Source organism: Cebus imitator, unplaced genomic scaffold (genome assembly GCF_001604975.1).
Source record: "Cebus imitator isolate Cc_AM_T3 unplaced genomic scaffold, Cebus_imitator-1.0 Scaffold263, whole genome shotgun sequence".
NCBI lineage: Eukaryota > Metazoa > Chordata > Mammalia > Primates > Cebidae > Cebus > Cebus imitator.
Window position 1 is genome coordinate 2,589,459 of NW_016107578.1, and position 25,801 is coordinate 2,615,259.

Sequence of the window (25,801 nt, forward strand, 5' to 3'; positions counted from 1 at the left end):
CTTGCTGCTCCAAGTTCTCACTTTGTCCAGGGCCCCATAGCTGAGTCTCTCAGCCCCATGTAGTTTTATTACAAATATGGGTCTAGAGGATCCAAGTGTGATTTAGTTCTTTAGGAAAGAGTGGCCTGTGCAGAGCTAACGGCACGTCATTTCTGTAGCTGCTGCATCCTGCAGAGGGGGAGCAGAATTCTTCCGAGCAGTTCCTTAATCATGGGCTGTGTGTCCTGACTTCCTTCTCCAGAGGGCAGAGTGGAAAGGGGTGGGAGTCACTTTATAGCCCAAAAAACCGGCACACTGCCCACCTCAGCCCAGTTGATCAGGGTCAGCGACAGCAGCAATAAGTCATATCAGTGGCCTGTGCCTTTGACATGGTATGACAAGAAGGGCACTCCACCCATGTTCTTCCACAGCCCCACTCCAGCCATGACAGAGACTCCATCAAACCCCATCGAGAGTCTACAGAATATTTCACCAGTCCTCAAAACTGTCAGGGTCACGAGAAACAAGAAACTGTCAACGGTCCAGAGGGGCCTGAGGAGACCTGACTATTAATGTCATGTGGGATCCTGAATGAGATCCCAGGGCAGAAAAGAACATGAGGGAAAGACTAAGGAAGTGGATGGGGCGTGGACCGAAGTTAATGGAAACATTCATTGTCATCAGCACTCCATACTCACGGGCGGTGGTACCAATAGAGGAAACTGGGAGGGGCTGTAAGGGAACTTGGTATTATCCCTGTAATTTTTCTGTAAACCTAAAACTGTTCTGAAAAATTTATTTTAAAAAGAAAGTGGCAAAAAATAAATTAATAAAATGAGGGAAAAGAAAGTAACAAACCTGGGTTAGGCTCTCTGGCGGATTTGTAATCTTGCTATCAGTGAGAGGGGTCTGGATGCCCCTGGCCCAGCTGCCAGGAGGGTAACGTGTTGTAAGACGTATGTTAACTTTGTGGTCTAAAGTGTTCAGCTATCATGCTGGATTCCTTAGTAGACCAGATCTTGTTATTATCAAAGTGTGCCTGAGCTATACCTTGATGTTTAGAAGAAAAGTATTTGTTACATCTTGTAGGATCTGCTTTTTGAACTTTGCATCTCCTGTAGTTGCCAATTCTGCATGTACTAGTCCTCTAGAAATAGGTTAAGCTGAAGCGACTTGATGGAAGGAACTCTCCACAGGGCTTGTTTTCTAAAGAAAAGTATTGTTTGGAGGAGCAAAGTTATAAGCCTACCCAAGCATATCATAAAACTGTTAAAAAATAACTCAGAGCCAGTCTTGTGGATGGCCTTCTGCCTCAGTGGGGTTCCAGGCCTCCTTCTGTTCAGCGATCTGCTCATTGTCACCCTCTGCCGGCTGGGGGGATGGAGCAGTGCTGGGTGAGGCCTGCCAGGCTGGCCACCCACAGCTGGTGCTCACCAGCCTTGCGACTGAGTGGATAAGCTGGCGGGGAGGACAGGGATTGCGCTCTTCCCTGAACCTCCTCACTTCTCCTTTAGTGAAAGCGTTTGGCCAGATGTTCTATGAACCTCCTTCTGAACCCCCACCCCAGTGGCTGTCCCCTCTGGTCCTGCCCTCACCATCCTGATTCCCTCCTGCGGCATCCAGTGAGTGGGTGTTCACTTGTACCTGTGCAGAGTGTTTCATAGCAGGGGTGCGGGGGACACCTGCCTGTGACCCTTTTTCTCCCCCACTGCCGAGAGAAGCTCGGGAGACGGCCAGGGCTATGATGCCAGGGCAGGGCCTGCCCTGTGAGGCTGGGGGTTCTCAGCCCCTGGCTTCTCCTTGGGCTCCCCATCCTCTTCTGCCCCACAGCGGGTTCGGGCAGGTCTCAGGCTTGGGGAGGTAAATGGAACTGGTGTTGGGTGGTGCCAGCAGGCCCTCCTGCTGAGAAGGAAGCGGCAAAGCAACAGCGACACAGACTGGGGTCCACCAGCCTGTCCACCGCCATGACCTTCCTCATCCTCACCACCCAGACCCCACAGAGCAGCTGGCACCCACGGGACCGGTCATTCAGAAAGATGTCATCCATAGCAGTTTTTTTTTTTTTTTTTTTTTTTTAAATATTCCTTTTTAAATCACTTTTAGGGCTTTTTTAATTACAAAAATAAAACCTTGGCCAGGTGCAGTGGCTCACACCTGTAATCCCAACACTTTGGGAGGCCAAGGCGGGAGGATTGCTTGAGCCCAGGAGTTTTAGACCAGCCTGGGCAACATAGAGAGACCCCATCTCTACAGATAATTTTTAAAATTAGCTGGGCCTGGTAGAGTGGGCCTGTAGTCCCAGATACTCTGGAGGCTGAGGTGGGAGGCTCTCTTGAGGCCAAGAATTTAAAGTGGCAGTGAGCTGTGATCTCAGCACTACACTCCACTCTGGGTGACAGAGCAAGATCCTGTCTCTTAAAAAAAAAAAAAAGTAACCTGTGTTCATTCCAGAAAATGTACTTGTTTGCCAAAGAAAGTAAGAAAGCTTGCTAGCGCCTATAATTCCGTTTTCCAGATATGGGCAGATACAGTGCTGCTGCCTGACCTCCCTGTACCTCTCACTCACAGGCAGTTAACTTAACAATGTCCTTGTGTTCTTCCGCACAGGACACAGCTTGGGCTATGGCTTTGTCAACTACGTGACTGCAAAGGATGCAGAGAGAGCAATCAACACGCTGAATGGCCTGAGGCTCCAATCAAAAACCATTAAGGTAAAGGGATCTGATACCACCACGTTCCATTCCTGGCTTGGGCACAGGTCTGTGCTGAGCCCGCCCAGCCTCACGGTCTCTCTCCAGGGGACTGTGAGCACAGCCGCTCCTTGGGGGCTCCCATCAGATACCCTGATCAGGTGGTGACCGTCCCAGGCCTCACATGGGTGGCTCAGGGCCCACTCCCCGCCCAGGGTGTCCCTAGGGTGCGTCAGCTCCCAGGCCTCCCCCACTGCCTCTCTTGCCTGGCTCATTGTGTTTCCATCCCCGGGCAGCTCCATCCACCCTCAGCCTGCACAGTGCTCCCTCTGAGCTCCTTGGGGCCTGTTGTAACCCTCCTCTTGCCCGTTCAACCAGCATTTACTCAGCACCTACTGTGTGCCCCACAGTGACCAAAACAGGCCAATTCAGTGCCCCCATGAGTCGGGGCTGCAGACAGTAGACAAGAAAGAGGACAGCCACGTGTGACAGGTGGGTGCCACATGTGGAGGCTTCACAGCAGCAGGTGACTTGTGGAAGCCAACTGCAGCAGCCTGGAGGTGGCACCTCCAGCAGGGCTGTGGTGCCTTCCTGGGATGAGTCAGCAGGTCCTTCCTCTAGGTTACACAGATGGATTTCCTCTGTCATCATTATCTGACCCACTCCCTCATACACTGGGGCTGTCAGCCTCAAGCCCCACATCCCCCTCGTCCCCAAGTGTCTGCTTTCTGGCTCCCCTGATCGTGGGCAGCTCCTGCCACCCAAATCAAGCCTCATTTCTTTCCCGACCTTTGCTCCCTGGTCTCCTGTCAGTCCTGGGAGCTGCTGAGCCTTCCCTGAGCCTCCTGTGCCCCAGGCAGAGGTCCCTGCGACCGGGCTTCCTGCAGGGGCCACTGTGCCCACCCACCCTCAGTGCCTGCCTTCACAAGGTGCCCATGGACATGCGGGCTCATCGGCCAGAATCCCCTCTCCTTCTCCGAGGCCATTTGGAATGTGGTGGGCCTGTGTGAGCCTTTAGATCTGCTAGATGACCCTACCCCAGAGAATGGTGCTCCCTGAATCACATCAGGTGCCCAGAAGGGTCTCTCTTGGACCTGCACTGAGGCTGTGCTTCCTCAGCTTATCTGATTGCCAGGGCTCCCTAGGGAGCTGTAAAATACAGATTCCCAGGCTGCAGAGGGGCCTCCTGAGTCACCTCAGGGCAGGCCCGGGAGCCTGGATTTTTGCCTGCCCACCAGGAAGGGTCCTGTTACCTGGTGGTGGCAGCACCTTCAGCCAAGAGGTGGCCTCTGTCCCTGCCCTCAGACTGCCGCATGATCTTGGTTACTCAGTGGCTAAACCCTTGCTCAGCAGCAGCTCTCCCAGACCCACCCTGTGCCAGCAGCATGAACGTGGTATGCAGTGGGCTCCCAAAGGGCAGGTGCACCGCTGCTGCATCCTCGTGTCCAGCGCAGGTCCCCAAAGGTGCCTTCCACTGTAGGGGCTGGTGAGGGCAGCCCAGCGCCATGCGTTTCCACCTGAGCAGGGATAGTTCTTCCTCACCTCCAGCCCCCGGTGGTTGATCCTTGGCCCCGGACTCCCTATCTCCTAGGAGTTCTCTCCTCCATTTAGAAAATATTTTAAGGTTGTTTCTGAGGCAGCCAGGCTGAGGTGTGGAGCAGAACAGTTGGTTATTGTGCAGTGGTTCCGTTTACTCAAATGCAAGAGCTGGATGCCAATGCAATTGTGTCAACAGGACTCTCTTGCCTCTCTAGGATTGAAGTTGATAGGAAAGACTGGGGAGTGGCTGCCTGAGTTTGAAGCCAGAGCCATGCAGGACCCCAGGGTCCCAGGCCTGGACAGATGTCCCTTCCTGTCATCCCAGCCATGTGTGTAGAAGCCTGACTCACCTTCAGCAGCCCTGCCCTCTGCTGGCAGAATCTGGTTCTCAGTGACTTCCCACCACTGTCCTAGTTCTGCAGAAACAGGCCAGCCTGGAGGGGATGTGACAGTCCTTAGTCATTTCTCCCTGGGGCTTCCCCGAGGCTGTCCGGGCCTGGCTTCTCTGGCAGTTCCTCTGGCATGGCCCTGGGGTCCTCTGTGCTTCAAGCATATTCATTCCGCAAACGTTTACTGAGCCCCTGGCCAGTGTCCAATGCTGGGCCAGTTACCTTGAGACCAAGGGAAAGGGACTTCGGATCCCTTGCCCTCCCCAATTTAAGGGTGACTCATTTGTGCAGCGTGATAAGGGCCTGGATGGAGATGTATGTTCAGTTCATCCTGGACTTTTTTATTCAGTATTGATCTGATGTCACCTGGTGTCCTGCAGTTCTATTGTGACACCAGTCACCCAGTGTTAGCACAACCCCTGCACTTTTAAGGCCACAGTCCCCAAAAAGACCATCCTCACCTCAGATGCCAGTCGCCCTTTGGGGGTCCCCAGGCCCCTGCACTTTTGGCCAACTGGCTACAAATTCAGAAGTTCCCGCCACTCTTTCAGGGTGAACTCACTAGAATGACTCCTGGAACTCACACTTCCATTGACAGCTTGTTTATAAAGATTGCAACTCAGGGCCTGCCAAACAAAGAGCCACACAGGAGGGTCCCAAGCACAGAGCTCGTATGGCCACACCCAGTGGGTTCAGGTGCCTCGCCCTCTCTGCATGTGACTTGTGTACCTACCAGGAGACTCCACGGAGTTTTGGTGTCTAGTGTTTTTACTGGGCTCTCATTGTGAATGCATGATTGATTGAGTCTTCGGCCATGTGATTGAACTCCATCCCCAGCACCATTTTCCCCTCCCCCACCCTGGAGGTCAGACCAGTATCACCTCAACCCTCTAGTCACATGCTTGGTCTTTCTGGTGTTGAGGTCCATCACTTAGTGCAAACAAGTGGGAGCCAAGTCCTCACAGTAACAAAGACAGAAATTCTAGGAGTTTTAGAAGCTCCCTCCTAGGAATCTGGGACAGAGACAAATCCCCCAGACAATCCTTTATCACAATCCTTAGGACCCCCAGACAAACCCTTTATGACAGTATGGGCTAGGGCCAAGCCCTCTGCTAGGTGCTGGGGGTCCCTGGCCTGTGGCTGCCCTCAGGGAGCCCAGTGGTACCCACTATTCACTATTAGGCGGCCCCAGGATGGTCTCAGGGAGCCTATAATAGTGGCCAGTGCCAGGGAAGCCTCCCTCAAGAAAGCCAGAGTTGAGATCAGGAGGAGGAGGAGTTAGCTAGGCCTGGGCAGGGATGAGGGTATTCCGAGCAGCAGGACCTTCAGGGGCACAGGGCGAGGGCGGCATCCTAGAGGAGACCCAGGCACAGAAACCACAGGCTGGCCCCAAACCTCTGCCCCACTCCTCCCTGCAGGTAGGGCTTCTCAGAGCCCCAACCTTTCACAGACAGCCCAGATGTACCCTTGCCTTCACCCTGTCTACTCTGTTCTCTTGGTCCTGATGTCATTCCCTTGGTGGCAGAGTCGAGAGGGAGGTGTCCTGTCTCCTCATCCCTATTAGTCTTTTTCCCATAGTAGCAGCCCAGGCAGCCACAGCGGGAGTGCTCCTGCATGGAGGTGACAGGCTGAGCATTGCCCAGATGCAGCTCGGTGTCCCTGCCAGGACATTGCAGAGTGTCTGTGTACAGCTCTGCCTCACTGCTGGGTCCCTGTGTGCCACACACAGCCAGTGCTTACCAAGGGCCGACGGTGGGCCAGGCCTTCCGTCCAGTATCCCACGTGCCCTCCTCACAGCCACATAAAGGTTGATCCCCAGATTTGGGTGGAAAAGCTGATGTTTTGAGTAGTAAAACAGCTCTGCCAAGGTCACGGAGGGATGGAGGAGCAAAGCCAGGGTGTGAAACCGGGTACTATATATGGCTATAGGCAGTTAATGCTGTCACCTGGAGGCTTCCTCAGCACTTTGTGAAATCCACACCTCAGGAACCAGAACAGCAAAACTCCTGTCACCCACAGAAGCCAGCGCTGGGGACTGCAGTGCAGATAGGCAGGCGTTCTTAACAACGGCAGCTCCTGCTCACTCCACTCATGCAGCGGTAGTCCCCAGATGCCTGCCATTCACCTGAGGCTGCTGTGGGTGCTTTGGTTACAGCAGGAAACACACAAGTCTGAGCCTCACAGTCTGTTTGCAAAGTTAAAAGTTACATAAGTAAAATAGGTGCCAGGCAGGGTGGTGCACACCTGTAATCCCAGCCATTTGGAAGGCCAGGGCAGGAGGATTACTTGAGTCCAGGAGTTCAAGTCTAGCCTGAGCAACAAAGCGAGACCCTGCCTCCACAAAAAACTTAAAAAGTCAAATACATAGTGTGTCAGGTCATGATCAATGCAGTCAAGAACTAAATGGGGACAGGAGGAACTCGGTGTTGATGTGAGTGGAGGGATCCATGGCAAGCCAAGTGGCCAGGGAAGGGTAGGAGTTAGCTCAGCTGCCATGACAAAGCACTGCAGGCCAGGCTGTTTCAGCAGAAGGTGTTGACCCACAGTTCTGGAGGCTGGAAGCCCAAGACCAAGGTGTCGGCAGGGTTGGTTTCTCTCAAAGGCGCTGGGAAGGGATTTGTCCCAGGCCCCTCTCACAGCTCCTGGTGGAGGCTGGCAGTCTCTGGAGTTCCTTGACTTATAGAAGCGTCACCCCAGTCTCTGCCTCCATCTTCACGCTGCAGGCCAGGGCAGGGATGAGGGTATTCCGACCAGCACTTCTCTGTGCGAGTGCCTATATCCACATTTCCCCTCTTTCTAAATGGAATTTTTTTTTTTTTTTTTTTTAAGACAGGGCCTCACTTAGTCACTGAGGCTGGGCTGCAGTGGTGCGATCATGGCTCACTGCAGCCTCAAACTCCTGTGCTCAAGCGATCCTCCCACTTCAGCCTCCCAAGTAGCTGGGACTAGAGGTATGCGCCACCATGACCAGCCAATTTTATTTTTTGTAGAGATGCGGTCTTGCCATGTTACCCAGGCTAGTCTTGAACTTTTGGGTCCAAGTGATCCTCCCACTTCAGCTTTCCAAAACAGTGGGATTACGGGCCTATGCCACCACACCTGGCCTAAATTTCCCCCTTTTATGAGTACACCAGTCACATTTGATTAGGGATCATCCTGTACCAGTGTGACCTCATCTTAACTGATTATATCCACGATGACTGTATCCAAATCAGGTCACGTTTTGAGGTCCTGAGGTATTAGGACTTCCGCATATGAATTTTGATGGGGGGAGCACAATTGAACCCCTCACTGAATGAATTCTCGAGAATGGGCAGCTAGAAAAAGACCTGATTGACGCCAGAGAGCAAGCAGTGTTGGAAGCTTAGGAAAGAGCGTTCTGGCTGAGGGGCCGGGGAGCCCCAGGTTGGTGCATGCCCACAGTGCACCAGCTGCGCTGATCTGGCCTGACTGAATGTGACAGTGTCTAGAGAGAAGAGGAAAGCGGAGCTCCCATGGTCCTTGGAAACACCTGTCCTTGGGAGGCATCAGAGCTTTCCCTAGCATTTGGCTCTAGGGCACTTCTCCTCTGGGGCTTCATCCAGGCACGTCAATAGGTCCAGTCAGTGCCAGCCTCGGCTCCGCTTCACCGGCACCAGGGTGATGGCTTGGCAGGCCCCCAAATACTGCCCAGTCCAGACAGGTCTGCAGAGAGCCAAGGCAGGCCTGGACACTGTAGAGGAGGCTGGGGGCCAAGGCAGCCTCTTTTTCTCTGAGGACAGCACTGGCAGCCCCTAAGCCAAATCACAGGGTGACCAAGTGCCCCCCCCCCCCAGAGCTCCTGCCCACAAACTGATGGAAGTACCCCAGGCCTGGGAGCAGCATGGTGTCTCCAAAGACCTCATGGGCCCCATGGTGACGTGCTCCCTCGATTCCCACCGCTGCCGGGTGGAGCTGGCCTCCAGCCCCACCACTCCTCTCTTCGTGGGGCTCTCGTGCTCTCCTGCTGGGCTGCCCGCTGCCCTGTGAGCAGGGGCAATGTCTGTCGTTCTTTCTCTGGAACATGATAGGAGCTTCTCAGAGGATGCTGCCTGTGTGTTCTGGGCACACAGATTCTGCCCAGTGACTCCTGAGCGGCGGTTTCTCCCCGTGTTCTGGCCTCAGTCACCTTGGCTCATCAGTTCTGTGCCCCTCACTCAAAGGGAATGAACTTCCTTTTGCACAGGTTCAAGTCCCCACCCTTTCTGGGCACACGGCTCCTGCCCCCTCCTCCATATTCCAACCTTCTGACGGCTGAGAGTCCTGCCAGACTGCCCTTTCACAAACAGAAAGGTTCCACCCTTGTCCTTTTTCTCCTTCTGGGCCGTGGGGTCTGCAAGGCCATCAGCGCCAACCTGGGAAAGCACCGAAGACCTTTTCTTGCATTGGCCTCTGGGCTCCCCTCACCACCCTCCACACATGAATGATGAATGTGCCATTTTGTGAAAGCACCCAGAAGGTTCTCTTTAAGTTTTCTTCAATTTTGCAAAATAGAAATCCAAAAGGCATTGAGTCGTTTAATAGTGTACACTTAAGTGGATTTGAGTACAAACTCTGGGTCCTCCCAGAACTCACAGCCCCCATCAGGGCTTTTGTGGCAAGCTTGCTCTTTGGCAGGGGAGTCTCGTGTGCTCCCAGCAGCTCCCAGCTTGCTGGCCCGCTGTATTACTGGCTTCTTTCAGGCACCAGGTCTTATCTCTAGCACCAACTCATTGTCCAGCACATCAGAGAGGTCAGAGAGGTGACCACCTACCAGCTGTGGTCCCTCAGTTGGGCTTTGTGACATGGGAGTCATGCCTGCCTCCTTGGGGATGGAGAACACCCAGTAAGGAAGTACTCCAGACACCCCAGCTCACGGCCTGTCCTGCAGTGAGCTGCTACCACGCAGCTGCAGGTGGTGAGCGTCAGCAACGAGAATCATTCCCTGTGTGATTTCTAACCCCCAATGTTGGCTTCTCCTAACCCCAAAATTTAGCACCCTCCTCAGTGCTTTGGCCACATGCCTGTCCTAATCCCAAAAAGCGTTTGTGTTTTCAAGGTGTCGTACGCTCGTCCGAGCTCAGAGGTCATCAAAGATGCCAACTTGTACATCAGTGGGCTCCCGCGGACCATGACCCAGAAGGACGTAGAGGACATGTTCTCTCGGTTTGGGCGGATCATCAACTCAAGGGTCCTCGTGGATCAGACCACAGGTACCGCAGGGGCCTGAGACATGTGGGGATGGTATTCCCTAGGACTGGGTTGTCTAGGGAAGGCAGATCATCGTTTGATTTTAAATATCATTAGTTATTCTGCAAATGAGGACAGTACCAAAATGAGAAAAGTTGACATTGGTTTGAGGAGGTAAGATGGCGTTAAAAGAAGCTGGGGATTAGGCCAGCATTTCATGTGCGGTGAAACACCAAGAAATTCTCGCACCTTCCCTCAGGCAGGTGAATGTCCTGGCCTCGCCCATGAATGGGGTGAAAAGGACACTGCAGGCCAGGTGCAGTGGCTCACACCTGTAATCCCAGCACTTTGGGAGGCTGAGGCGGGTGGATCACCTGAGGCCAGGAGTTCAAGACCAGCCTGGCCAACATGGTAAAACCCCATCTCTACTAAAAATACAAAAGTTAGCCGGGCGTGGTGGCAAGCGCCTGTAATCCCAGCTGCTTGGGAGGTTGAGGCAAGAGAATCGCCTGAACCTGGGAGGCGGAGGTTGCGGTGAGCCGAGATCACACCAGTACACTCCAGCCTGGGCAACAGAGTCGGACTCATCTAAAAAAAAAAAAAAAAAAAAAAAAAATTGGATACTGCAGCCAGGTGTGGTGGTCCAGGCCTGTCGTCTCAGCTGCTCAGGAGCCTGAAGTAGGAGGATTGCTGGAGCCCAGGAGTTCACAGCTGTGGTGAGCCGTGATCGCGCCACTGTACTTCAGCTTGGGCAACAGAGCAAGACCCTGTTTCTTGGAGATAAAAAAAAATGCTGCTGTGCTTTTGTCCACTGTGGCTCTCATTGCAGGTGTTTGGGGTGCAGTAGTCTGATGGCCCCAAATCCCCAGAATTCAGATGCTCCTCTCTGGGGAGCACATCTAAAGTGCGCAGAACACACGGCGGTGAATTCCTCTCATGGACGGGCAGTCCTGACCACTTCACTGCCCACCCCCCCCCCCGCCCAGGCTGTCTCGGCACTGAACATGGTCTCTGGGTTTTGTGTGACGCCATCAGGCAGTGAGGCACTGGGGACACGCCCGCACCTGCAGCTGTGCTCCCGACCCACTGCCTGGCCCACCTGCCCCACTAGGCTAGGAACTAGTGCACCACCACATCCTTTGCCAAGCCCTGCACACGGCCCTGCCTTGGGGATGGGGAGCTCAGGCCACCCTGAGGGGATTTCAGATCGCTCAGCTCTGTTTGGGGTAGGAGTGGGAGTGTGCTGACCAACCAGGAGGGAAGAGTCCGCTCGCCAAGCCCAGCAAGGCCTGGGCGTTGTGTGAGTGGTTTTCATATTCCTCCCACCTTGACTGTGGTGTTCAAATACACCAAGTAGTTGAGCCACAGGAAGTCATGCTCTGAGATGACCTCTTTTTGAGAGAACAGCAGTGCTCCTCCAGCAGCCCAGAACCTCACCTGTCATTCGAACACAGGTGGGGCCTTCCTGGCCTGCAGGGTGGAGGGACATGCACATTGTCCTCCCTCCCCTGAGCTGCATGCTTTGGGGTGGGCAGCCTCATCAGTCTCTCTCCCTCCTCCCGGCTGGCTGTGGGAACCCCACCTAGTGTGCACTGGCCCTGCCGCTGCCAGCCTTCAGTCCCACTGGGGCCCGAGGAAGGGAAGCAGCCACTGTGCACGTCATGGGGGCTCTTGGGGACCACGCATAGCCTAGCACAGACTTGTGCCCTGGCACCAGACAGTGCTGAAGGAGAGGGCTCGCTCACACAGCCTCCTCTGTTCTTCCTTCGTTCTGGGAAGAGGGTCGGGGAATGCCAGTTACAGTTACTTGGTGTAAACTCCCCTGGTCTGCACCAGAAGAGTCCTGTGGTCCCTGAAGTCCCCTCACTTACCTTAGAAGTGCCAGCTAAGAGAACGATCCTGTTGGACCAGTGCATGGGTTCATTGCCCCCAGCTCCGCATTGGGGCATCTGAGCTGGCTGCCCAGGGCCCAGGGCCGGGGAAGCCAACCTCACTGGCCCACAGTCCACTCCCCTCCAGCCATAGCCCAGCCCCGATGAGGGGATCCTGCTCTCCACTCGGAGCCCTAGCATCTGAGAACACGCCCCCAGACACCCAACTCTCCTGGGACCATCCTTAGTCTCTCAGGCACACACAGGCTATAGGCTGGGGGAATACACCTCTGCACACAGCTGCTGGGGACATTGTCTCCTTTCCCTCTCCAAGGTTGTGTCTCCCAGGCTGTTGGGGGTATCTCAGTATTGCCCCCCAGCATCTGCTGTGAAACTCAAGGTGGCGGAAGGAACCTTTGGCATCTTTGCAGGGGGGTGAGGGAAGCAGAGAGAAGGGAGCCAGGAGGGTCTCCCCAGCCCTGCTTCCTACCCCATGGTACAGAATTGGTAGGAAGGTGAGGCTCCAGTCCCAGGGCTGTGGCTCCCTCTGCTGGGGACAGAGGGTGCTTGTTGCTGGGACCTCATGAGGTGCACGGTGGGCAGCAGGGAAGAGAAGCGTGTGGCAGGCCAGCGTGTGAAGTTTGCCTTCCTGTGATGGGCTTTTTAGTGTTAAACAGATGGGGATGGCTGGGCGTGGTGGCTCATGCCTGTAATCCCAACACTTAGGGAGGCCAAGGTGGGAGGATGGTTTGACCGCAGTTTAGAACAGCCTGGCCAACATAGTGAGACCCCTACTCTTTTTTTAAAAAAAAAAAAGATAATGTATTCATCTGGAGATTTTGACATTTCTTGGACTTTGCTATTAAATTCTAAAAACACAAGGAGGCTGAACATGGTGGCTCACGCCTGTAATCCCAGCACTTTGGGAGGCTGAGGTGGATAGGTCACCTGAGGTCAACAGTTCAAGACCAGCCTGGCCAACATGGCAAAACCTCATCTCTACTAAAAATAAAAACTAGCCGGGCGTGGTGGCAGGCGCCTGTAGTCCCAGCTACTGGGGAGGCTGAGGCAGGAGAATCATTTGAACCTGGGAGGTAGAGGTTGCAGTGAGCTGAGATTACACCATTGTACTCCAGCCTGGGTGACAGAGTGAGACTCCATCTCAAAAAATACTAAATATAAAAAATAAAAAACACTGGGAGAACAAAAACCAAAATTGCAGAGCTAAGTTCAGAAAGTATACATTCCTTAAATAATATAGAGAATTGTGGCCAGGTGCAATGGCTCACGCCTGTAATCCCAGCACTTGGGGAGGCTGAGGTGGATAGGTCACCTGAGGTCAACAGTTCAAGACCAGCCTGGCCAACATGGCAAAACCTCATCTCTACTAAAAATAAAAACTAGCCGGGCGTGGTGGCAGGCGCCTGTAGTCCCAGCTACTGGGGAGGCTGAGGCAGGAGAATCATTTGAACCTGGGAGGTAGAGGTTGCAGTGAGCCAAGATTGAGCCATTGCACTCCAACCTGGGTGACAGAGCAAGACCCTGTCTCAGAAAAAAATAATATAGTGAATTGCTATTCCCTGTGTTAAACAGCATCCTTCCTGGCCCCCCTTACTCGAGTTTTCTTTGTTTCACTTGCATTTGAAAGGCACTCTACAACACGAGACGAGGAACCTACACTTGCATGCATGCCTTCTCTCTGCTGGGCTGCAAGGTCTTTAGAAACAGAATGATGCCATCTGCTTGGAGCCAGCTTCCCTAAGAGCCAGCCAGCGTCAACTGTCAGTTGTATTTGCCTAAAGTTAGATTTTTGTTTAGGTTTCCAAGACTGACTAAGCCGTCATTCATGTCGTGTGAGAATAAATGAAAGCAGCATCTGCCAGGGTTATGTTTTCAGGTGTTCCTTCTGAGCAGCAGCTCAGAAATGGGCCTGAGCCCCAGAATATTCCTGGCACATGTGCATAGCACTAGGTGTGACCTTACTAAGGGTGCTATCTGTGTGCTCACGTGGGGCTTGAGGTGTTGCGATTGTGGGGCAGCTGGCGGGACCCTCTGGGAAGTGGTGGAGTAAGGTGCCAGGTGAGACGTGGAGACCGGACATGGGGACAGTTGGGTGTCCGCTGGACAGGTCACCCAAGGCCCCAGGCTGCCTGGCTTTGGTCATTGTTCTTTACCATGCACAACAGGTCTTTACCTAGAAAGGAAACCTGACTTAGGACACCCTTTGCCTAGAAGTCTTTTTTTTTTTTTTTTTTTCTTTAAGAGGTGAGATCTTGCTATACTGTCCAGGCTGGTCTTGAACTCCTGGCCTCAGGCAATTCTCTTGGCTCAGCCTCTGGAGTAGCTGGGACCACAGGCACAAACCTTGGCCTGGCTCAACTAAAAGTCTTAAGAACCAGGGTGTTTGGGTTGGGCCATCTGCGGCAGCCTCTCCCACCAGGACACACCGATGACTCCCGCCCAGTGATATCACTCTCAGACTGGCCCCTCAGCTGTCACCTCTCCCACCTGGGCCTTCCTCTGACCTCATCGTGCCCTCTCCCCAGGAGAAGGAGCTAGTCCACTGCCCAGTGTGCCCTCACCCCCATCCCCCTCAGCTGCATCTAGTTTCCAGTCTGCTCCCCAGGTTCCTCAAGGGATGGTGCTACTCATGTTTCCCTCCCGGGCCTAGTGCATGGACAGGCAGAGGTGGGGGGCAGCCATGCCCACCTTCCGTCTGCCTTGCTCGGCATCTCACACCCATGCCCGGCTGACTAGTGCCGCCTACAGCAGGGCAGGCCTCTGGTCTCATGCTCCTCTGTCCAGGATTGGGTTCAGCCAGGGATCCAGGACTGGCCCTTCCCACACCGGGACCCCAGGCCTGCTTGATGAGCCTGTGGGTAGGTTCAGCTCTGCTGTGCGAGCCTGAGCAGTGTTCTGGCCTCATTTGATTCTGATGGTACTTTGGGGCACAGGAGGGTGCAGGACCTTAGAGTGGAGTATCCCAAGACAAGAGTGAGGGGACAGCAGCAGCATAGACCTGGCAAGGGGACAGCCACAGGACTCTACACCCTCCTGGCATGAAGGAGAAGGCACGCAGGCTAAGCTGGGCCCCTTTGCAGCAGGCTCAGCCACGAGGCCCGCTGTCACAGTGGGCCCCAGAGACAGCAGCCAGGTGGGTGGCCCCAGAGCCCAGGGAGGATTTCTCAGACACAACCCCCACCCCAACCCTGTTACCCACCGACCCCACAGCACATCCACGTACCCATTCTATGACGGGCACCTGGCGGCTAAATAGTGACAGCGGATGTGCTGTTACCTAATGTCGCCTTTTTCCAAATAAGAGCCTCGGGTGTCTCTTGGGGATGTCTGTCACCAAAATATCTTTGGGCGCCAACACTGGAGTCATGGCTTCAACCAGGAAGAAAGTCTAAAACTTTAATCTTCTGTTAGTCGTTGATTTTCTTTACTCCATCCATTTGTTTTCACTTTTAGGTTTAATTTTTATTTCCTTAACCAGACTTCCAGTCTGGCCCACAGTAGACTGACGACCTGACTTTTGCTTTTCAGTTTTGAAAGTCCTAGCGTTTTTCCCCCTAACTTCGTTTTTGTTGGTTTGTTAAAAAGGTTTGTCCAGAGGGGTTGCGTTTATCCGGTTTGACAAACGGTCGGAGGCAGAAGAGGCAATTACCAGTTTCAATGGTCATAAACCCCCAGGTTCCTCTGAGCCCATCACAGTGAAGTTTGCAGCCAATCCCAACCAGAACAAAAATGTGGCACTCCTCTCGCAGCTGTACCACTCGCCAGCGCGACGGTTTGGAGGCCCCGTTCACCACCAGGCGCAGAGATTCAGGTGGGTCGGGAGGGCGCGCACTCCTGAAAGCCACACATAGCCCTGATGGCAGGCGACTGCACAGCCACAGAATAGAAACCACAGGAACGCTAGATTGATCCCATCAGAAAGCACTTTCAGAATCATTCCGTAGCGCCACACCACAGCCTCCATCAGAAAGGTGTCTGTAGGAAAGCCGTTTACTTCCAGCCAGGTGTTGTTTTTCATGGGAATCAAAACAGTGACACCAGGCTGTACAAAGTGGCTCATGCCTGTAATCCTAGTGCCTTGGGTGGCTGAGAGAGGAGGATCACTTGAGCCTAGGAGTTCAAGACCAGCCTGGGCAATATTGTGAAACCCCCATCTCTGCAAAAAATACAGAACTGGCCAGGCATAGTGGTGTGCTCCTGTAGTTCCAGCAACCCAGGAGTCTCAGGTAGGAGGATTGCTTGAGCCCAGGAGGTTGAGGTTGCAGTGAGCTGTGATCATACCACTGCACTCCAGCCTGGGCCACAGAGCCAGAACCTGTCTTTAAAAAAAAAAAATACAGCACTGGTCCCCATTGGCTCCTGGGAGCGTGAGCACTTAGAGCTCCAGTTCGCAGTTCCCAGTAACAGGAGAATGGAGCCGTGCGCAGTTCCCAGTAACAGGAGCGTGGAGCCGTGAGCTTTAAGGATGCTTTCATGCCCAGTGTGGGGGTGTGCCCCTGTAACCTCAGCTATTGGGAGGCTGAGATGGGAGGATTACTTGAAGCCCCGCGTTTAAGCAGCCTGGGCAACAAAGTGAGACCCTTGTTCCTACAAAAAATAATGAAAAAATTAAATGGGCATGGTGGTGCTGGCCTTTAGTTCCAGCTACTCGAAAGGCCAAGGCAGGAGGATCGCTTGAACCCGGGAGGTGAAGGCTGCAGTGAACTGTTTACACCACTGCACTCCAGCCTGAGTGACAGAGTGAGACCCTTTCTCAAAAAAAAAGAAAAAAAAAAATGAATACTGAATGTTTCTTATCTGTGGGAGAAAAGACATTGCCTTAGGTATACTCAGGTGAGAGCAGATCTTCCAAAGCTTTTAGACATTTGATCAGCAGCCCTAAGGCAGACCTTTTTCATACACCTGCCTTGTGGAGTCATTTGCATTGGTGAATGTTATATGAATGCATTCTGTTTATAAGCCCTGTCCTAGAGGGGGGCAGTTTTCCTGGATTTCTTAGTGCTTCCATCCTGAAAATGGTTCTGGCTATGGGATCAAGTGGGATAGAGACAATGAGAGTCAGTGCCCTGAACTCCAGGAGCAGGTGTGCCGCAGCCTCAGAAACAGCAGAGGTCTCAATGTTAGGGCTGTTTTGTTTTGTTTTTGACAAAACCTCAAGGAGTGGCACTGAGAGCTTATCTCAGGTATGACAAGAACAGATTTCCCACTATTTTTATTTTTAATGTTTTTTTCTTGGTTGAGATGGGGTCTCACTGTGTTGCCCAGGCTGGTCGTAAACTCCTAGCCTCAAGTGATCCTCCTACCTCAGCCTCCCAAAGTTCTGGGGGTATAGACATGAGCCTGGCCTCATGATTGTTTTAACAGTGAGGCTGGGTGGGCGCTGCCGACTGCCACACATGCTGCGGTGTGAGGTGTTATTCTCATGGCTGAGTTACCAGCGTTCTCAGCCTGGCTCAAGCTCCAAAGCTGGCCTGCCTGCCTTGATGATTTTGGTTTGAAGATAAGGCTAGGGAAGCTCCTCTGGACAGAATGGAGCTGAATTTTAAAATTCATCTGTGGAAACCTGATTGTATAGTCAGCACTGCTCTTGATGGGGCAGGGTATGTGGGTGATGGCATTGGGTGAACTATTCCTTAGCCTGGAATGAAAACAGGGAAGGTCCCAGTAATGAGAATGAGAACAGAAAGGGGAAACCAGAGGAGCAGACATTTCTGATCTAGCAGGAAAGTGAGTGGCAGGGCAACCACCAAGACAAAGTAATAGAAGGAAGCGGGAAGGACGGGAGAGCCTGGAAGGAAAGAAGGGAATTTGCCACAGGAGGCTGAGAGAAGAGAAGGAAGAAAGACCCAGACAGCAGGCAGTCTGCAGTCAGTTCCTATCACGTCTGGAAAAGCCCAGAGATAAGGGATGGAAAAGAATTGGGGTTGGAGGAAAAGAGGGGTAAAGATTTATGACTGTCAAGACCAAAGAAATCAGCAGGAGAAAAACTACCAACAAGAATAATTCCTGAGAAAGCCAGGTGCGTTGACTCATGCCTGTAATCCCAACACTTTGGGAGGCCTAGGTAGAAGGGTCACTTGAGCTGAGGAATTTGAGACCAGCCCGGACAACATAGTGAGACCTTGATTCTACAAAAAATGTAAAAATTAGCCCAGCATGGGGGCACATACCTGTGGTCCCAGCTACTCAGGAGGCAGGAGGATGACTTGAGCCTCAGAGTTTGAGACCAGACTGGACAACATAGTGAGGCCCTGTCTCAAAAAAAAAAAAAGAAAAAGAAAGAAAGAAAATCACCCTTAGGCTAGTGAGCTGTCCTTTGGGGGTTGGTGTCTTCTCGTGTCTGCCGAGAAGGTGAATCTGTTCAATGACACTTGAAGGCATTCGCTGACCCCAGCTGGGGCCTGAAGGGGCTGCACTTGGCTGACAGGGCCACAGCCTGAAGCCCAGTTTTATTTTGGAACAGGCAGTGCTTCTCTGTATGCGTCGTGTGGCCTCACAGATGCCGGCCTCACAGATGTGCGGTACTCAGATATTCCCAAGCTGACCCTCAGACCTTTAGTTTTATAATTTGAGAAAGTTCTAGAGGGCAGCCTGGCTTTAGGAACTGTTTTGTCATCTACCTTAATCCTTATTACAGCATCTATACGTTTTCAGAAGGCTTTATTTTAGTTTAGTTTTAGTTTTCTGAGGTTTTGTTGTTGTTCTTGTTGTTTTCCTAGAGATCAGGTCTCTCTGTGTTGCCCAGGCTGGTCTCAAACTCCTGCTCTCAAGTGATCCTCCCGCCTTGGCCTCCCAAAGTCTTGGGATTCTAGGCTTGAGCCACCGTGCCTGGACCAGAAAGGCTTGTTTTTTATGTGAATAAAAGTATTGCTGTGGAAAGAGCCCCACGTGTGTGGTCAAGTTTGGTGAGCCTGCAGCTGCTGGCGTCCCAGGGCCCATCCTTGTCCCTTGAGTTCTCAGCCCTCAGTGGTTTGGCCCCTGGCCCTCATGGGATGTTGGGCCCCAGCCACAGAAGGTTGGTTGCCTGGTGCTTGGGAATGAATTCTTGTGCCTGCAGTGGTCGTGGCATAGATGTACTCTAACCAGAGACCACTGGACTGTGAACCCTTGGGGGTGGGTCATGATGAGGGGAAGGTGCAAAATTTGGAAAAAGGAGTTCTCCAGTCCCTGCACGCACCCCCACAGTATGAGGAGAGTTTCCTCCAGGGACAGCTAAGGCTGTCACAGTGCCTGCAGAGTATTTTTACCCTCAAAGGAGGACCAGGAGGCCAGGCTTGGTGGCTCACACCTCTACTCCCAGCACTTTGGGAGGCCGAGGCGGGCGGATCACGAGGTCAGGAGATCAAGACCAGTCTGGCCAACATGGTGAAACCCCATCTCTCCTAAAATACAAAAAATTAGCCCAGCGTGGTGTTGCATGCCTGTAATCCCAGCTATTTGGGAGGCTAAGGCAGAATCGCTTAAACCTGAGAGGTGAGGGTTGCAGTGAGCCCAGATCGAACCACTGCACTCCAGCCTGATGACAGAGTGAAACTCCATCTCAAAAAAAACAGAACCAGGAGAAGTGCCCATCATCTAAACTGTGGGAAGCTGCAGAAACCACTAAACAGGCCCCCCCACATACACAGTGGGAAGAGTGGAGGGCGCCAACCAGCCCCTCAGAGTCAGCTCCCCACAGAACAGGGTCCCACCCTCCACTACCGTATTTAATTCTTCCCAGTTTAAAACCACGTCATGATTTTGACCCATGCAGGTGTCTCGACCGTGAGCACCTCGTGGCTACACAGAGCGGGAAGGGGCCCAGCGGCCATGGTCAGCCTGCATCCAGGCCAAGCCCCATCCCCAGGCCACCTGCACCAACCTTGGCCTGACACTCTGCTCTCTGTTCGGCAGGTTCTCCCCCATGGGTGTCGATCACATGAGCGGGCTCTCTGGTGTCAACGTGCCCGGAAACGCCTCTTCGGGCTGGTGCATTTTCATCTACAACCTGGGGCAGGACGCCGATGAGGGGATCCTCTGGCAGATGTTTGGGCCCTTTGGCGCCGTCACCAATGTGAAAGTGATCCGCGACTTCAACACCAACAAGTGCAAAGGGTTTGGCTTTGTGACCATGACAAACTATGAAGAAGCCGCGATGGCCATAGCCAGCCTGAATGGCTACCGCCTGGGGGACAAGATCTTACAGGTTTCCTTCAAAACCAACAAGTCCCACAAATAACTCGCTCATGTTTTTTTTTGTACGGAATAGATAATTAAGAGTGAAGGCGTTGAAACTTTTCTTGTTAGTGTACAACTCATTTTGCGCCAATTTTCACAAGTGTTTGTCTTTGTCTGAATGAGAAGTGAGAAGGTTTTTATACTCTGGGATGCAACCGACATGTTCAAATGTTTGAAATCCCACAATGTTAGACCAATCTTAAGTTTCGTAAGTTATTTCCTTTAAGATATCTATTAAACAGAAATCTAAGTAGAACTGCATTGACTAACCAGTCCCTCTGGATGGTGGTGAACCTGAAGCATGCTTTAACCTCTAAGACTGTCTAACATGCGTTTCATTCAGTGTCTCCACAGACCGGGTAGCAAAAAAAAAAAAAAAAAACAAAAAAAAAAAAAAAAAAAAAAAAAAATCACCTTTTAGTTTTAGTTTTGAATCTAAAGATGTTAGACAGATGCTGAGTGTGCGTTTTCTCAACCGCTTCACCATTTTAAGCAATGTGTATGGTTTGGTTGACAGGAAGTTGCTTCTCCAAGCAGGTCCCGTTGCCACCTCCTGCTCACTCAGTCCCGGGCTCTGCCGAGTGGTCCTGGGAATGGCGGCGGGCCTGTCCAGTGTGGGCCACCACTGGGGCTGGGGCCACATGCCGGGCCAGGCCCTCCAAAGAAGGACACAAACGTGTTTTGTAAGCCCAGGCACCAATGGGAACGGACCAAAGAGTTTCAGGGAAACTCCAGTATATTCCAGAGTCAGATCTAAGCTCCAGGCACGCCTGAAGATGTGTTGCTACTCTGACGCCCCGAGTTTCTGTCCACACATTGCATGCATGGCGCCCCCCACATTGGATACTCTTGTTCACGACCATTTCTCCCGTTTCTAAGAGCATTTAACATAGCTTGGAGGCGTAAGATGGCTCTGTTTTTTAATAACACAGAAACATTTGAGCATTGTATTTCTCGCATCCCTTCTCGTGAGCGCTTAGACCTTTTTCTATTTTAGTCGGATTTTGTTTTGAAATTTTGCTTTTGTATGAACACTCAGCAGAAAAGTACTTACTTCTTGCCAGTTATCTATTAACCAAAACCTTTGATTTGTAGTTTTAAAGATTAACCCTCAAAGTTCTCTTCATAACTGCCTTGACATTTTGGGTTGTTCTGTTCTGTTAATTTTCTTTTGCTTTTTTGTGTTTTTTGTTTGTTTTTACTTTTGCATTTAAGACCATTAAATTTGATTTTGTTTTGCTCGAGTTTTGTTTTGTTTTTTATTTTACCTTTTCTTTCTTTTTGGTTAGGGAAGGTGCAGACGGCCCAACATTCAGGGAGGAGTCATAAGATCTTAAGAAACCAATACTTGCCTCAAGCAAAAGCATTTCTGAGTCTGTGACGCAGGAATGTGCAGTCACAGACTAGTGGCTTTTAAACCGGGAGCCCGGAGGAAGGGGAAAAGAGAAAGCCTGTGAGATAGGCAGGGCCAGATCTCCCAAAACTCCTCAGGACTGGGATCTGGTTTTTATCAATAACTAGTACAGAGAGAATCAAAAACAGGATAACTTAGTACCAGCAGTTTTTAACCTTGACGCAAGACTAAAACATGACATTAGGCTGTTTTTTTAGTAACTGCTATCATGAGATGACGGCTGTATTTATCTGTTTATTTATGTCTATTTATTTATTGAAGTGGGAAATTGAGCAATAGTCAGGCACCGCCATCCCCAGAGCAGGTCAGCGTCCTGAGAGGCGCCTGTACAATTTAGGATGCCCATCCCCTCCCCTTTCCCTGATCTTTTACTGAGGGGCTGTGTGCCCGATCCTTGCAAATTGACAATGTTGCCATCCATACCCAGGCCCTGTCTCATAAAAGTTGGCCTGGTGCCACAGAGGACCTCCTTCCTCCCACAGAATCCCAGATACTCAGGAAAAGCCAGAACCAAGGCCTGTTTGCCTGGATTCAACACAAAAGAGGGTCCCTGCTCTGTTGCCCCAGAGCACTCTCCACCCTGGGACCAGAACATTTTCCTGGAAAAATAAGCCTTTCAGGTTTCCCCGGGCCAACATCTTCTGATGGAAGGTGGGATTCCCGCTTCTGAAACTCGTCCTCGAGTCTCACTCCCCAACATGCCTATAGCTAGCATTCAACAGAGAACTCTGTTTTAAGCTTCAACTGTGAAAATGATGACGGGCCTGTAGCCAGCACCTCAGCTTCTTTCCTCGCTCCCTTTTGTCTGAATCCTATCCATTGTTCTGATGCTGGGACAGGTGAGAAGAAACTGTGACATGTATGAGCCTTTGAAAGTTCCCTGAAGTTTCTCAGTTCAGGAACATTCTCATTTCATGTGGTCTCCGCTCTGAACAGCCTTCTAGCTAAAAACAAACAAAAACAATGCATTTCTTTGGGAGTCACAAGCTTATGGAAGGATTTAGCTTTTGAACTGTCACTGCCGAAAAGCAATCTTCATTCCCATCGAGGTTCTAGTTGCTGGCCCTGTGTCCTCAAAGTGCATTACATCTTATCAGGACCTATTTGCAAAGGGGAGATCGCTTTTCTTAAAAGGCACAACCCAAAAGAAACCCATTTGTTAAAACATTTTACATAGATCAGTCGTATTTGTATTTAGCAAAAATGAGTGCTCTCCTTTTGTTTGGGAATTTTGAAAAAGCGTTCAGAGTAGATAATGTTCGTTTATCAAAAATCTGGTTTGATAAATACCAAAGAGGCTTTGATTGAATTCTCTTTTGACCTGTGTAACTTCTGGTAGTTAGACCCCACGAAGCTCTGAATTTATGAACCTGCTTCTAAATGAATTCTCCCTTGTTCCCCTTGGCTCTGCCATTACTTCATTTTCAGTGTAATTTGCCAAGCCACAGTTTTATGTGCTGGCTGTGCCTCTAGTCACAGCTCTGTGACTGATTTCCCTTCCGGGTGCTGAGTCCCCTCCCCAGCCACCATCATGCTTGAATACCCTGAAATTCATGGGCTTCCTCGGGGGCCCGCCCGCAGGTGGTGCTGGGTGGGTTCCGCCACCTTCTCCTGGAAGGTGAGCCTTTCCCTGGCCAAGGGCAGCTGCCTTAACCTCTGAGAGTCTGCACTTGGCCTTAGTCCTGGAGACCCAGCCTCTAGGGACTGAACTGTGCTGCTGTCAGGAGCCAAGGCCGGCCCTTTGGAGCCGGCAGCCCCGGAGGTCCCTGCTGGATCAGAGAAACAGAAGCACCGGAAGACGGTTAGTGGCAATTCCTCTACCCGGTTTGCTTCCAAACCAGGGCCATTTTTCCACCAGGCATTGGAAAGACATGACCTACCCAGTCCGGCATCAGACTTGAAAATTGAAATTGACATTCTTCAGCTGTTACATTTCACATCAGATTCAGCCCGGTTTCATTCCCATGTGCTTTTCGCAGCCTTCCTGTGATTGGATGAAAAGAGAATAAGAATTCAGCTGACAGAAGGCCTCTATCCCCCATCCTTCCACTCACCCCTTGACCTCAGTCCCCTCCCATCTTCCCCCGACCTACCTCACCTACAGCTCCTTAGGAGAGACCCCCCAGGGTTCAGCAGACTCTGGGGCTGGGGGGGGCCCTGTCCCCAAACTTCCCAAGACAGCCCTGAAGTCACAAGTGCTTTCTTTTAAGTGGCATTGGCAATTGGCACGTTCTTAACAATGGCAATAGAACCTGAATATCGAATCCCAGGCAGGGTTCACGTTTCCAAACCTTTTGATTTTCCCCTGACCTCTGATGACCGTATCCTATTTTTCTACAACCTTTCAGTGACATAATTCAAGGTTTTTTTTCTTGGCCATTTAAAAAACTTTTTTATTTTTCTCGCTTGTAAATCACCGCCAGTACCTAATGTAGGCTAACGGAGACTTTGACAGGACTGGATTTTTCTTCCACCAGAAGGGAAGCCTTTTCTGTTGGTTTGGGGCCACCTCTTTGACCATGACCACGTGATGTTCCGTTTACAGTGACTTGCTTTGGGGGAGGGGGAGGCTCTCTTAACCGATTCCCATGTTGTACAGTAGATGGTTAGACTTTTTGTATATTAGTGTGTTTTAAGTTATTGATTTGTTTTATATAAAATAATTTATTTTTCAGGTGCCATTTTTCATTTTAACTTTGTTTTTACATGGGTTTGTTTTCAATAAAGTCTGACACTGGTGTCCAAAAGTCAACAATAAAATGAATCCCATTGTGTTCTTTTGAAGATGCTTATGTAACTTTTAAGCTTTTTAAATTATTTTCAGAAACAAAAAAAGAAAAGCCCATATCAGTTTTCCATCACCCCATTGCCTTTTTATTTTTTTTTTTAATCCTTGTGAATAAATGTTCCTTAGTGTTTTAGGAGGAAAAAGCAAACCTAGATTTTGATAAACCCAGAAGACTTCAGATTAATAAAGAAGCTTTGAAAGAAGACCATTTTTCAAAATTTTAGTGAAGTGTGAATATTTTTTGTCAATGGCTTTCTCAAAGAGAATGAAACTTTTGCACCATTTTCAGAGTTTTTATAGAGATGCCAAATTGATATATTTACATGTAATGGAAACATGAAAAAGTTTTATTAAACAATTGTTCATAGCTGTGTAGACATTTTAATTCAGTTTCCAAAGCTCTCAAAAAAGCGTATTTTTGAAGTACGGAGTGATGCGGTTTGGGGCGTGGCTTATGGTTCCAAACGACTCAATTGTCCAGATACTCAGTTCTCTCTACAGGTATCAGGTTCGTGTTAAACGCTGTATGTTAACTATGACTGGAATTCTGTGATATTTTGGTAATAAATGAAGTGGGATCATTGAGATGTGCTGGTGTAGGGGTGATGGTGTGTGACTTGTGAGCAGCCCACAGCCCAGTAATAGAGTGCCAGGGGTCAGGGGACCTCTTTCCTCCAAGGTAAGCCTGGGCCAGGCCCCAGGAGGTAGAGCCCGAAGACAGCTGAGCCTTCCAGGGGAAGCCCAGTGCAGGTGTGCCCTGTGCTGGCTCACCCCTGGCCCTTTGGCTCCCACTCAGATATTTCCTCTTCTCCCCCAAGACCCATTGTCCCTCTTCTCCAGGTCCACAGGTCAGTGGGCCCAGCGAGTGGCCCCTGGGTATGGCCCCCCTCTGTCTGCTTCCCACTCCAGCGCTTCCCCACCAGTGACCTGAGGATCCTGCCTCTTCCCCCGTCTGTATGTGGAACCATAGTTGGGTCACTCCCGAGCCCTGGGGCCATCCGGAGTGTCCCCTCTGTGAGACTGATCTCTTGTGGGATGGGAATGGTTATGAGCAAAGGGGTCTCAAAGTCAGAGTCCAGGTTTGAATCCTGGCTCTGCCACCACTCCCTAGTGTGCAACACGGGAAAAGTCCCTGGCTCCCCGAGTCTCTGCTCTCCCCTCTGTGAGATGGGTCCACGCTGCCCACCCGCTCCAGATCCTCAGGAAAAAGATCAAGTAGGGATGGTGACAGCTGCTACCAAGAATCAGGAGAGGGACTAGGTGGTCGCGCCCAGCACCCAGAGAGCTGAGCTAACATTGGCCCGTGGGTGGGCCTCTCAGAAAGCATTTACAGAGCCAGTTTTCAGGTTGCTAGTTTATTATGTGTGCATCTCGTGGGTCTGCATTCATCTTCTCTTCCAGCCATGGCTAAGTGATCCCTCGACTTCTGGGAAAACCCCGTGTTGTCTGACACCACCTGGGGCCAAAGGGCCAGGGCTGTCCTCCAGCCGGAGGGCACTCAGGGCCATCCCTCAGGTGTTCAGAACCCAGGGGCCGACAGCTGGGGCTCCTGGAACTTTCAGGCTCAGGCTAGTGGATCTGACCAACCTGTAAACCCAGGAGAAGGGGTCTGGGTGTCTGCACCTTCCCAAATTAATAATGCATCTGTCTCCCCCAGGGGAGCATCATGTCAAAGCAGATTCGGCTTTTTTTTTTTTTTTTTTTTT

The 25,801-nt window shown here is 51.4% G+C and overlaps 1 protein-coding gene across 1 annotated transcript in view; it reads left to right on the forward strand.

Annotated features, from left to right (window-relative positions):
- The window catches only part of ELAVL1 (ELAV like RNA binding protein 1), a 43,116-nt gene extending 22,967 nt beyond the window's left edge, over positions 1-20,149 (forward strand). Inside the window, exons 3-6 of the mRNA XM_017500111.2 lie at positions 2,587-2,690; positions 9,654-9,807; positions 15,262-15,487; positions 19,570-20,149. Coding sequence (XP_017355600.1) covers positions 2,587-2,690; positions 9,654-9,807; positions 15,262-15,487; positions 19,570-19,894 — 809 coding nt within the window. The 3' untranslated portion in view covers positions 19,895-20,149. The remainder of the gene's footprint in view (positions 1-2,586; positions 2,691-9,653; positions 9,808-15,261; positions 15,488-19,569) is intronic.
- Positions 20,150-25,801: the final 5,652 nt, after the last annotated feature.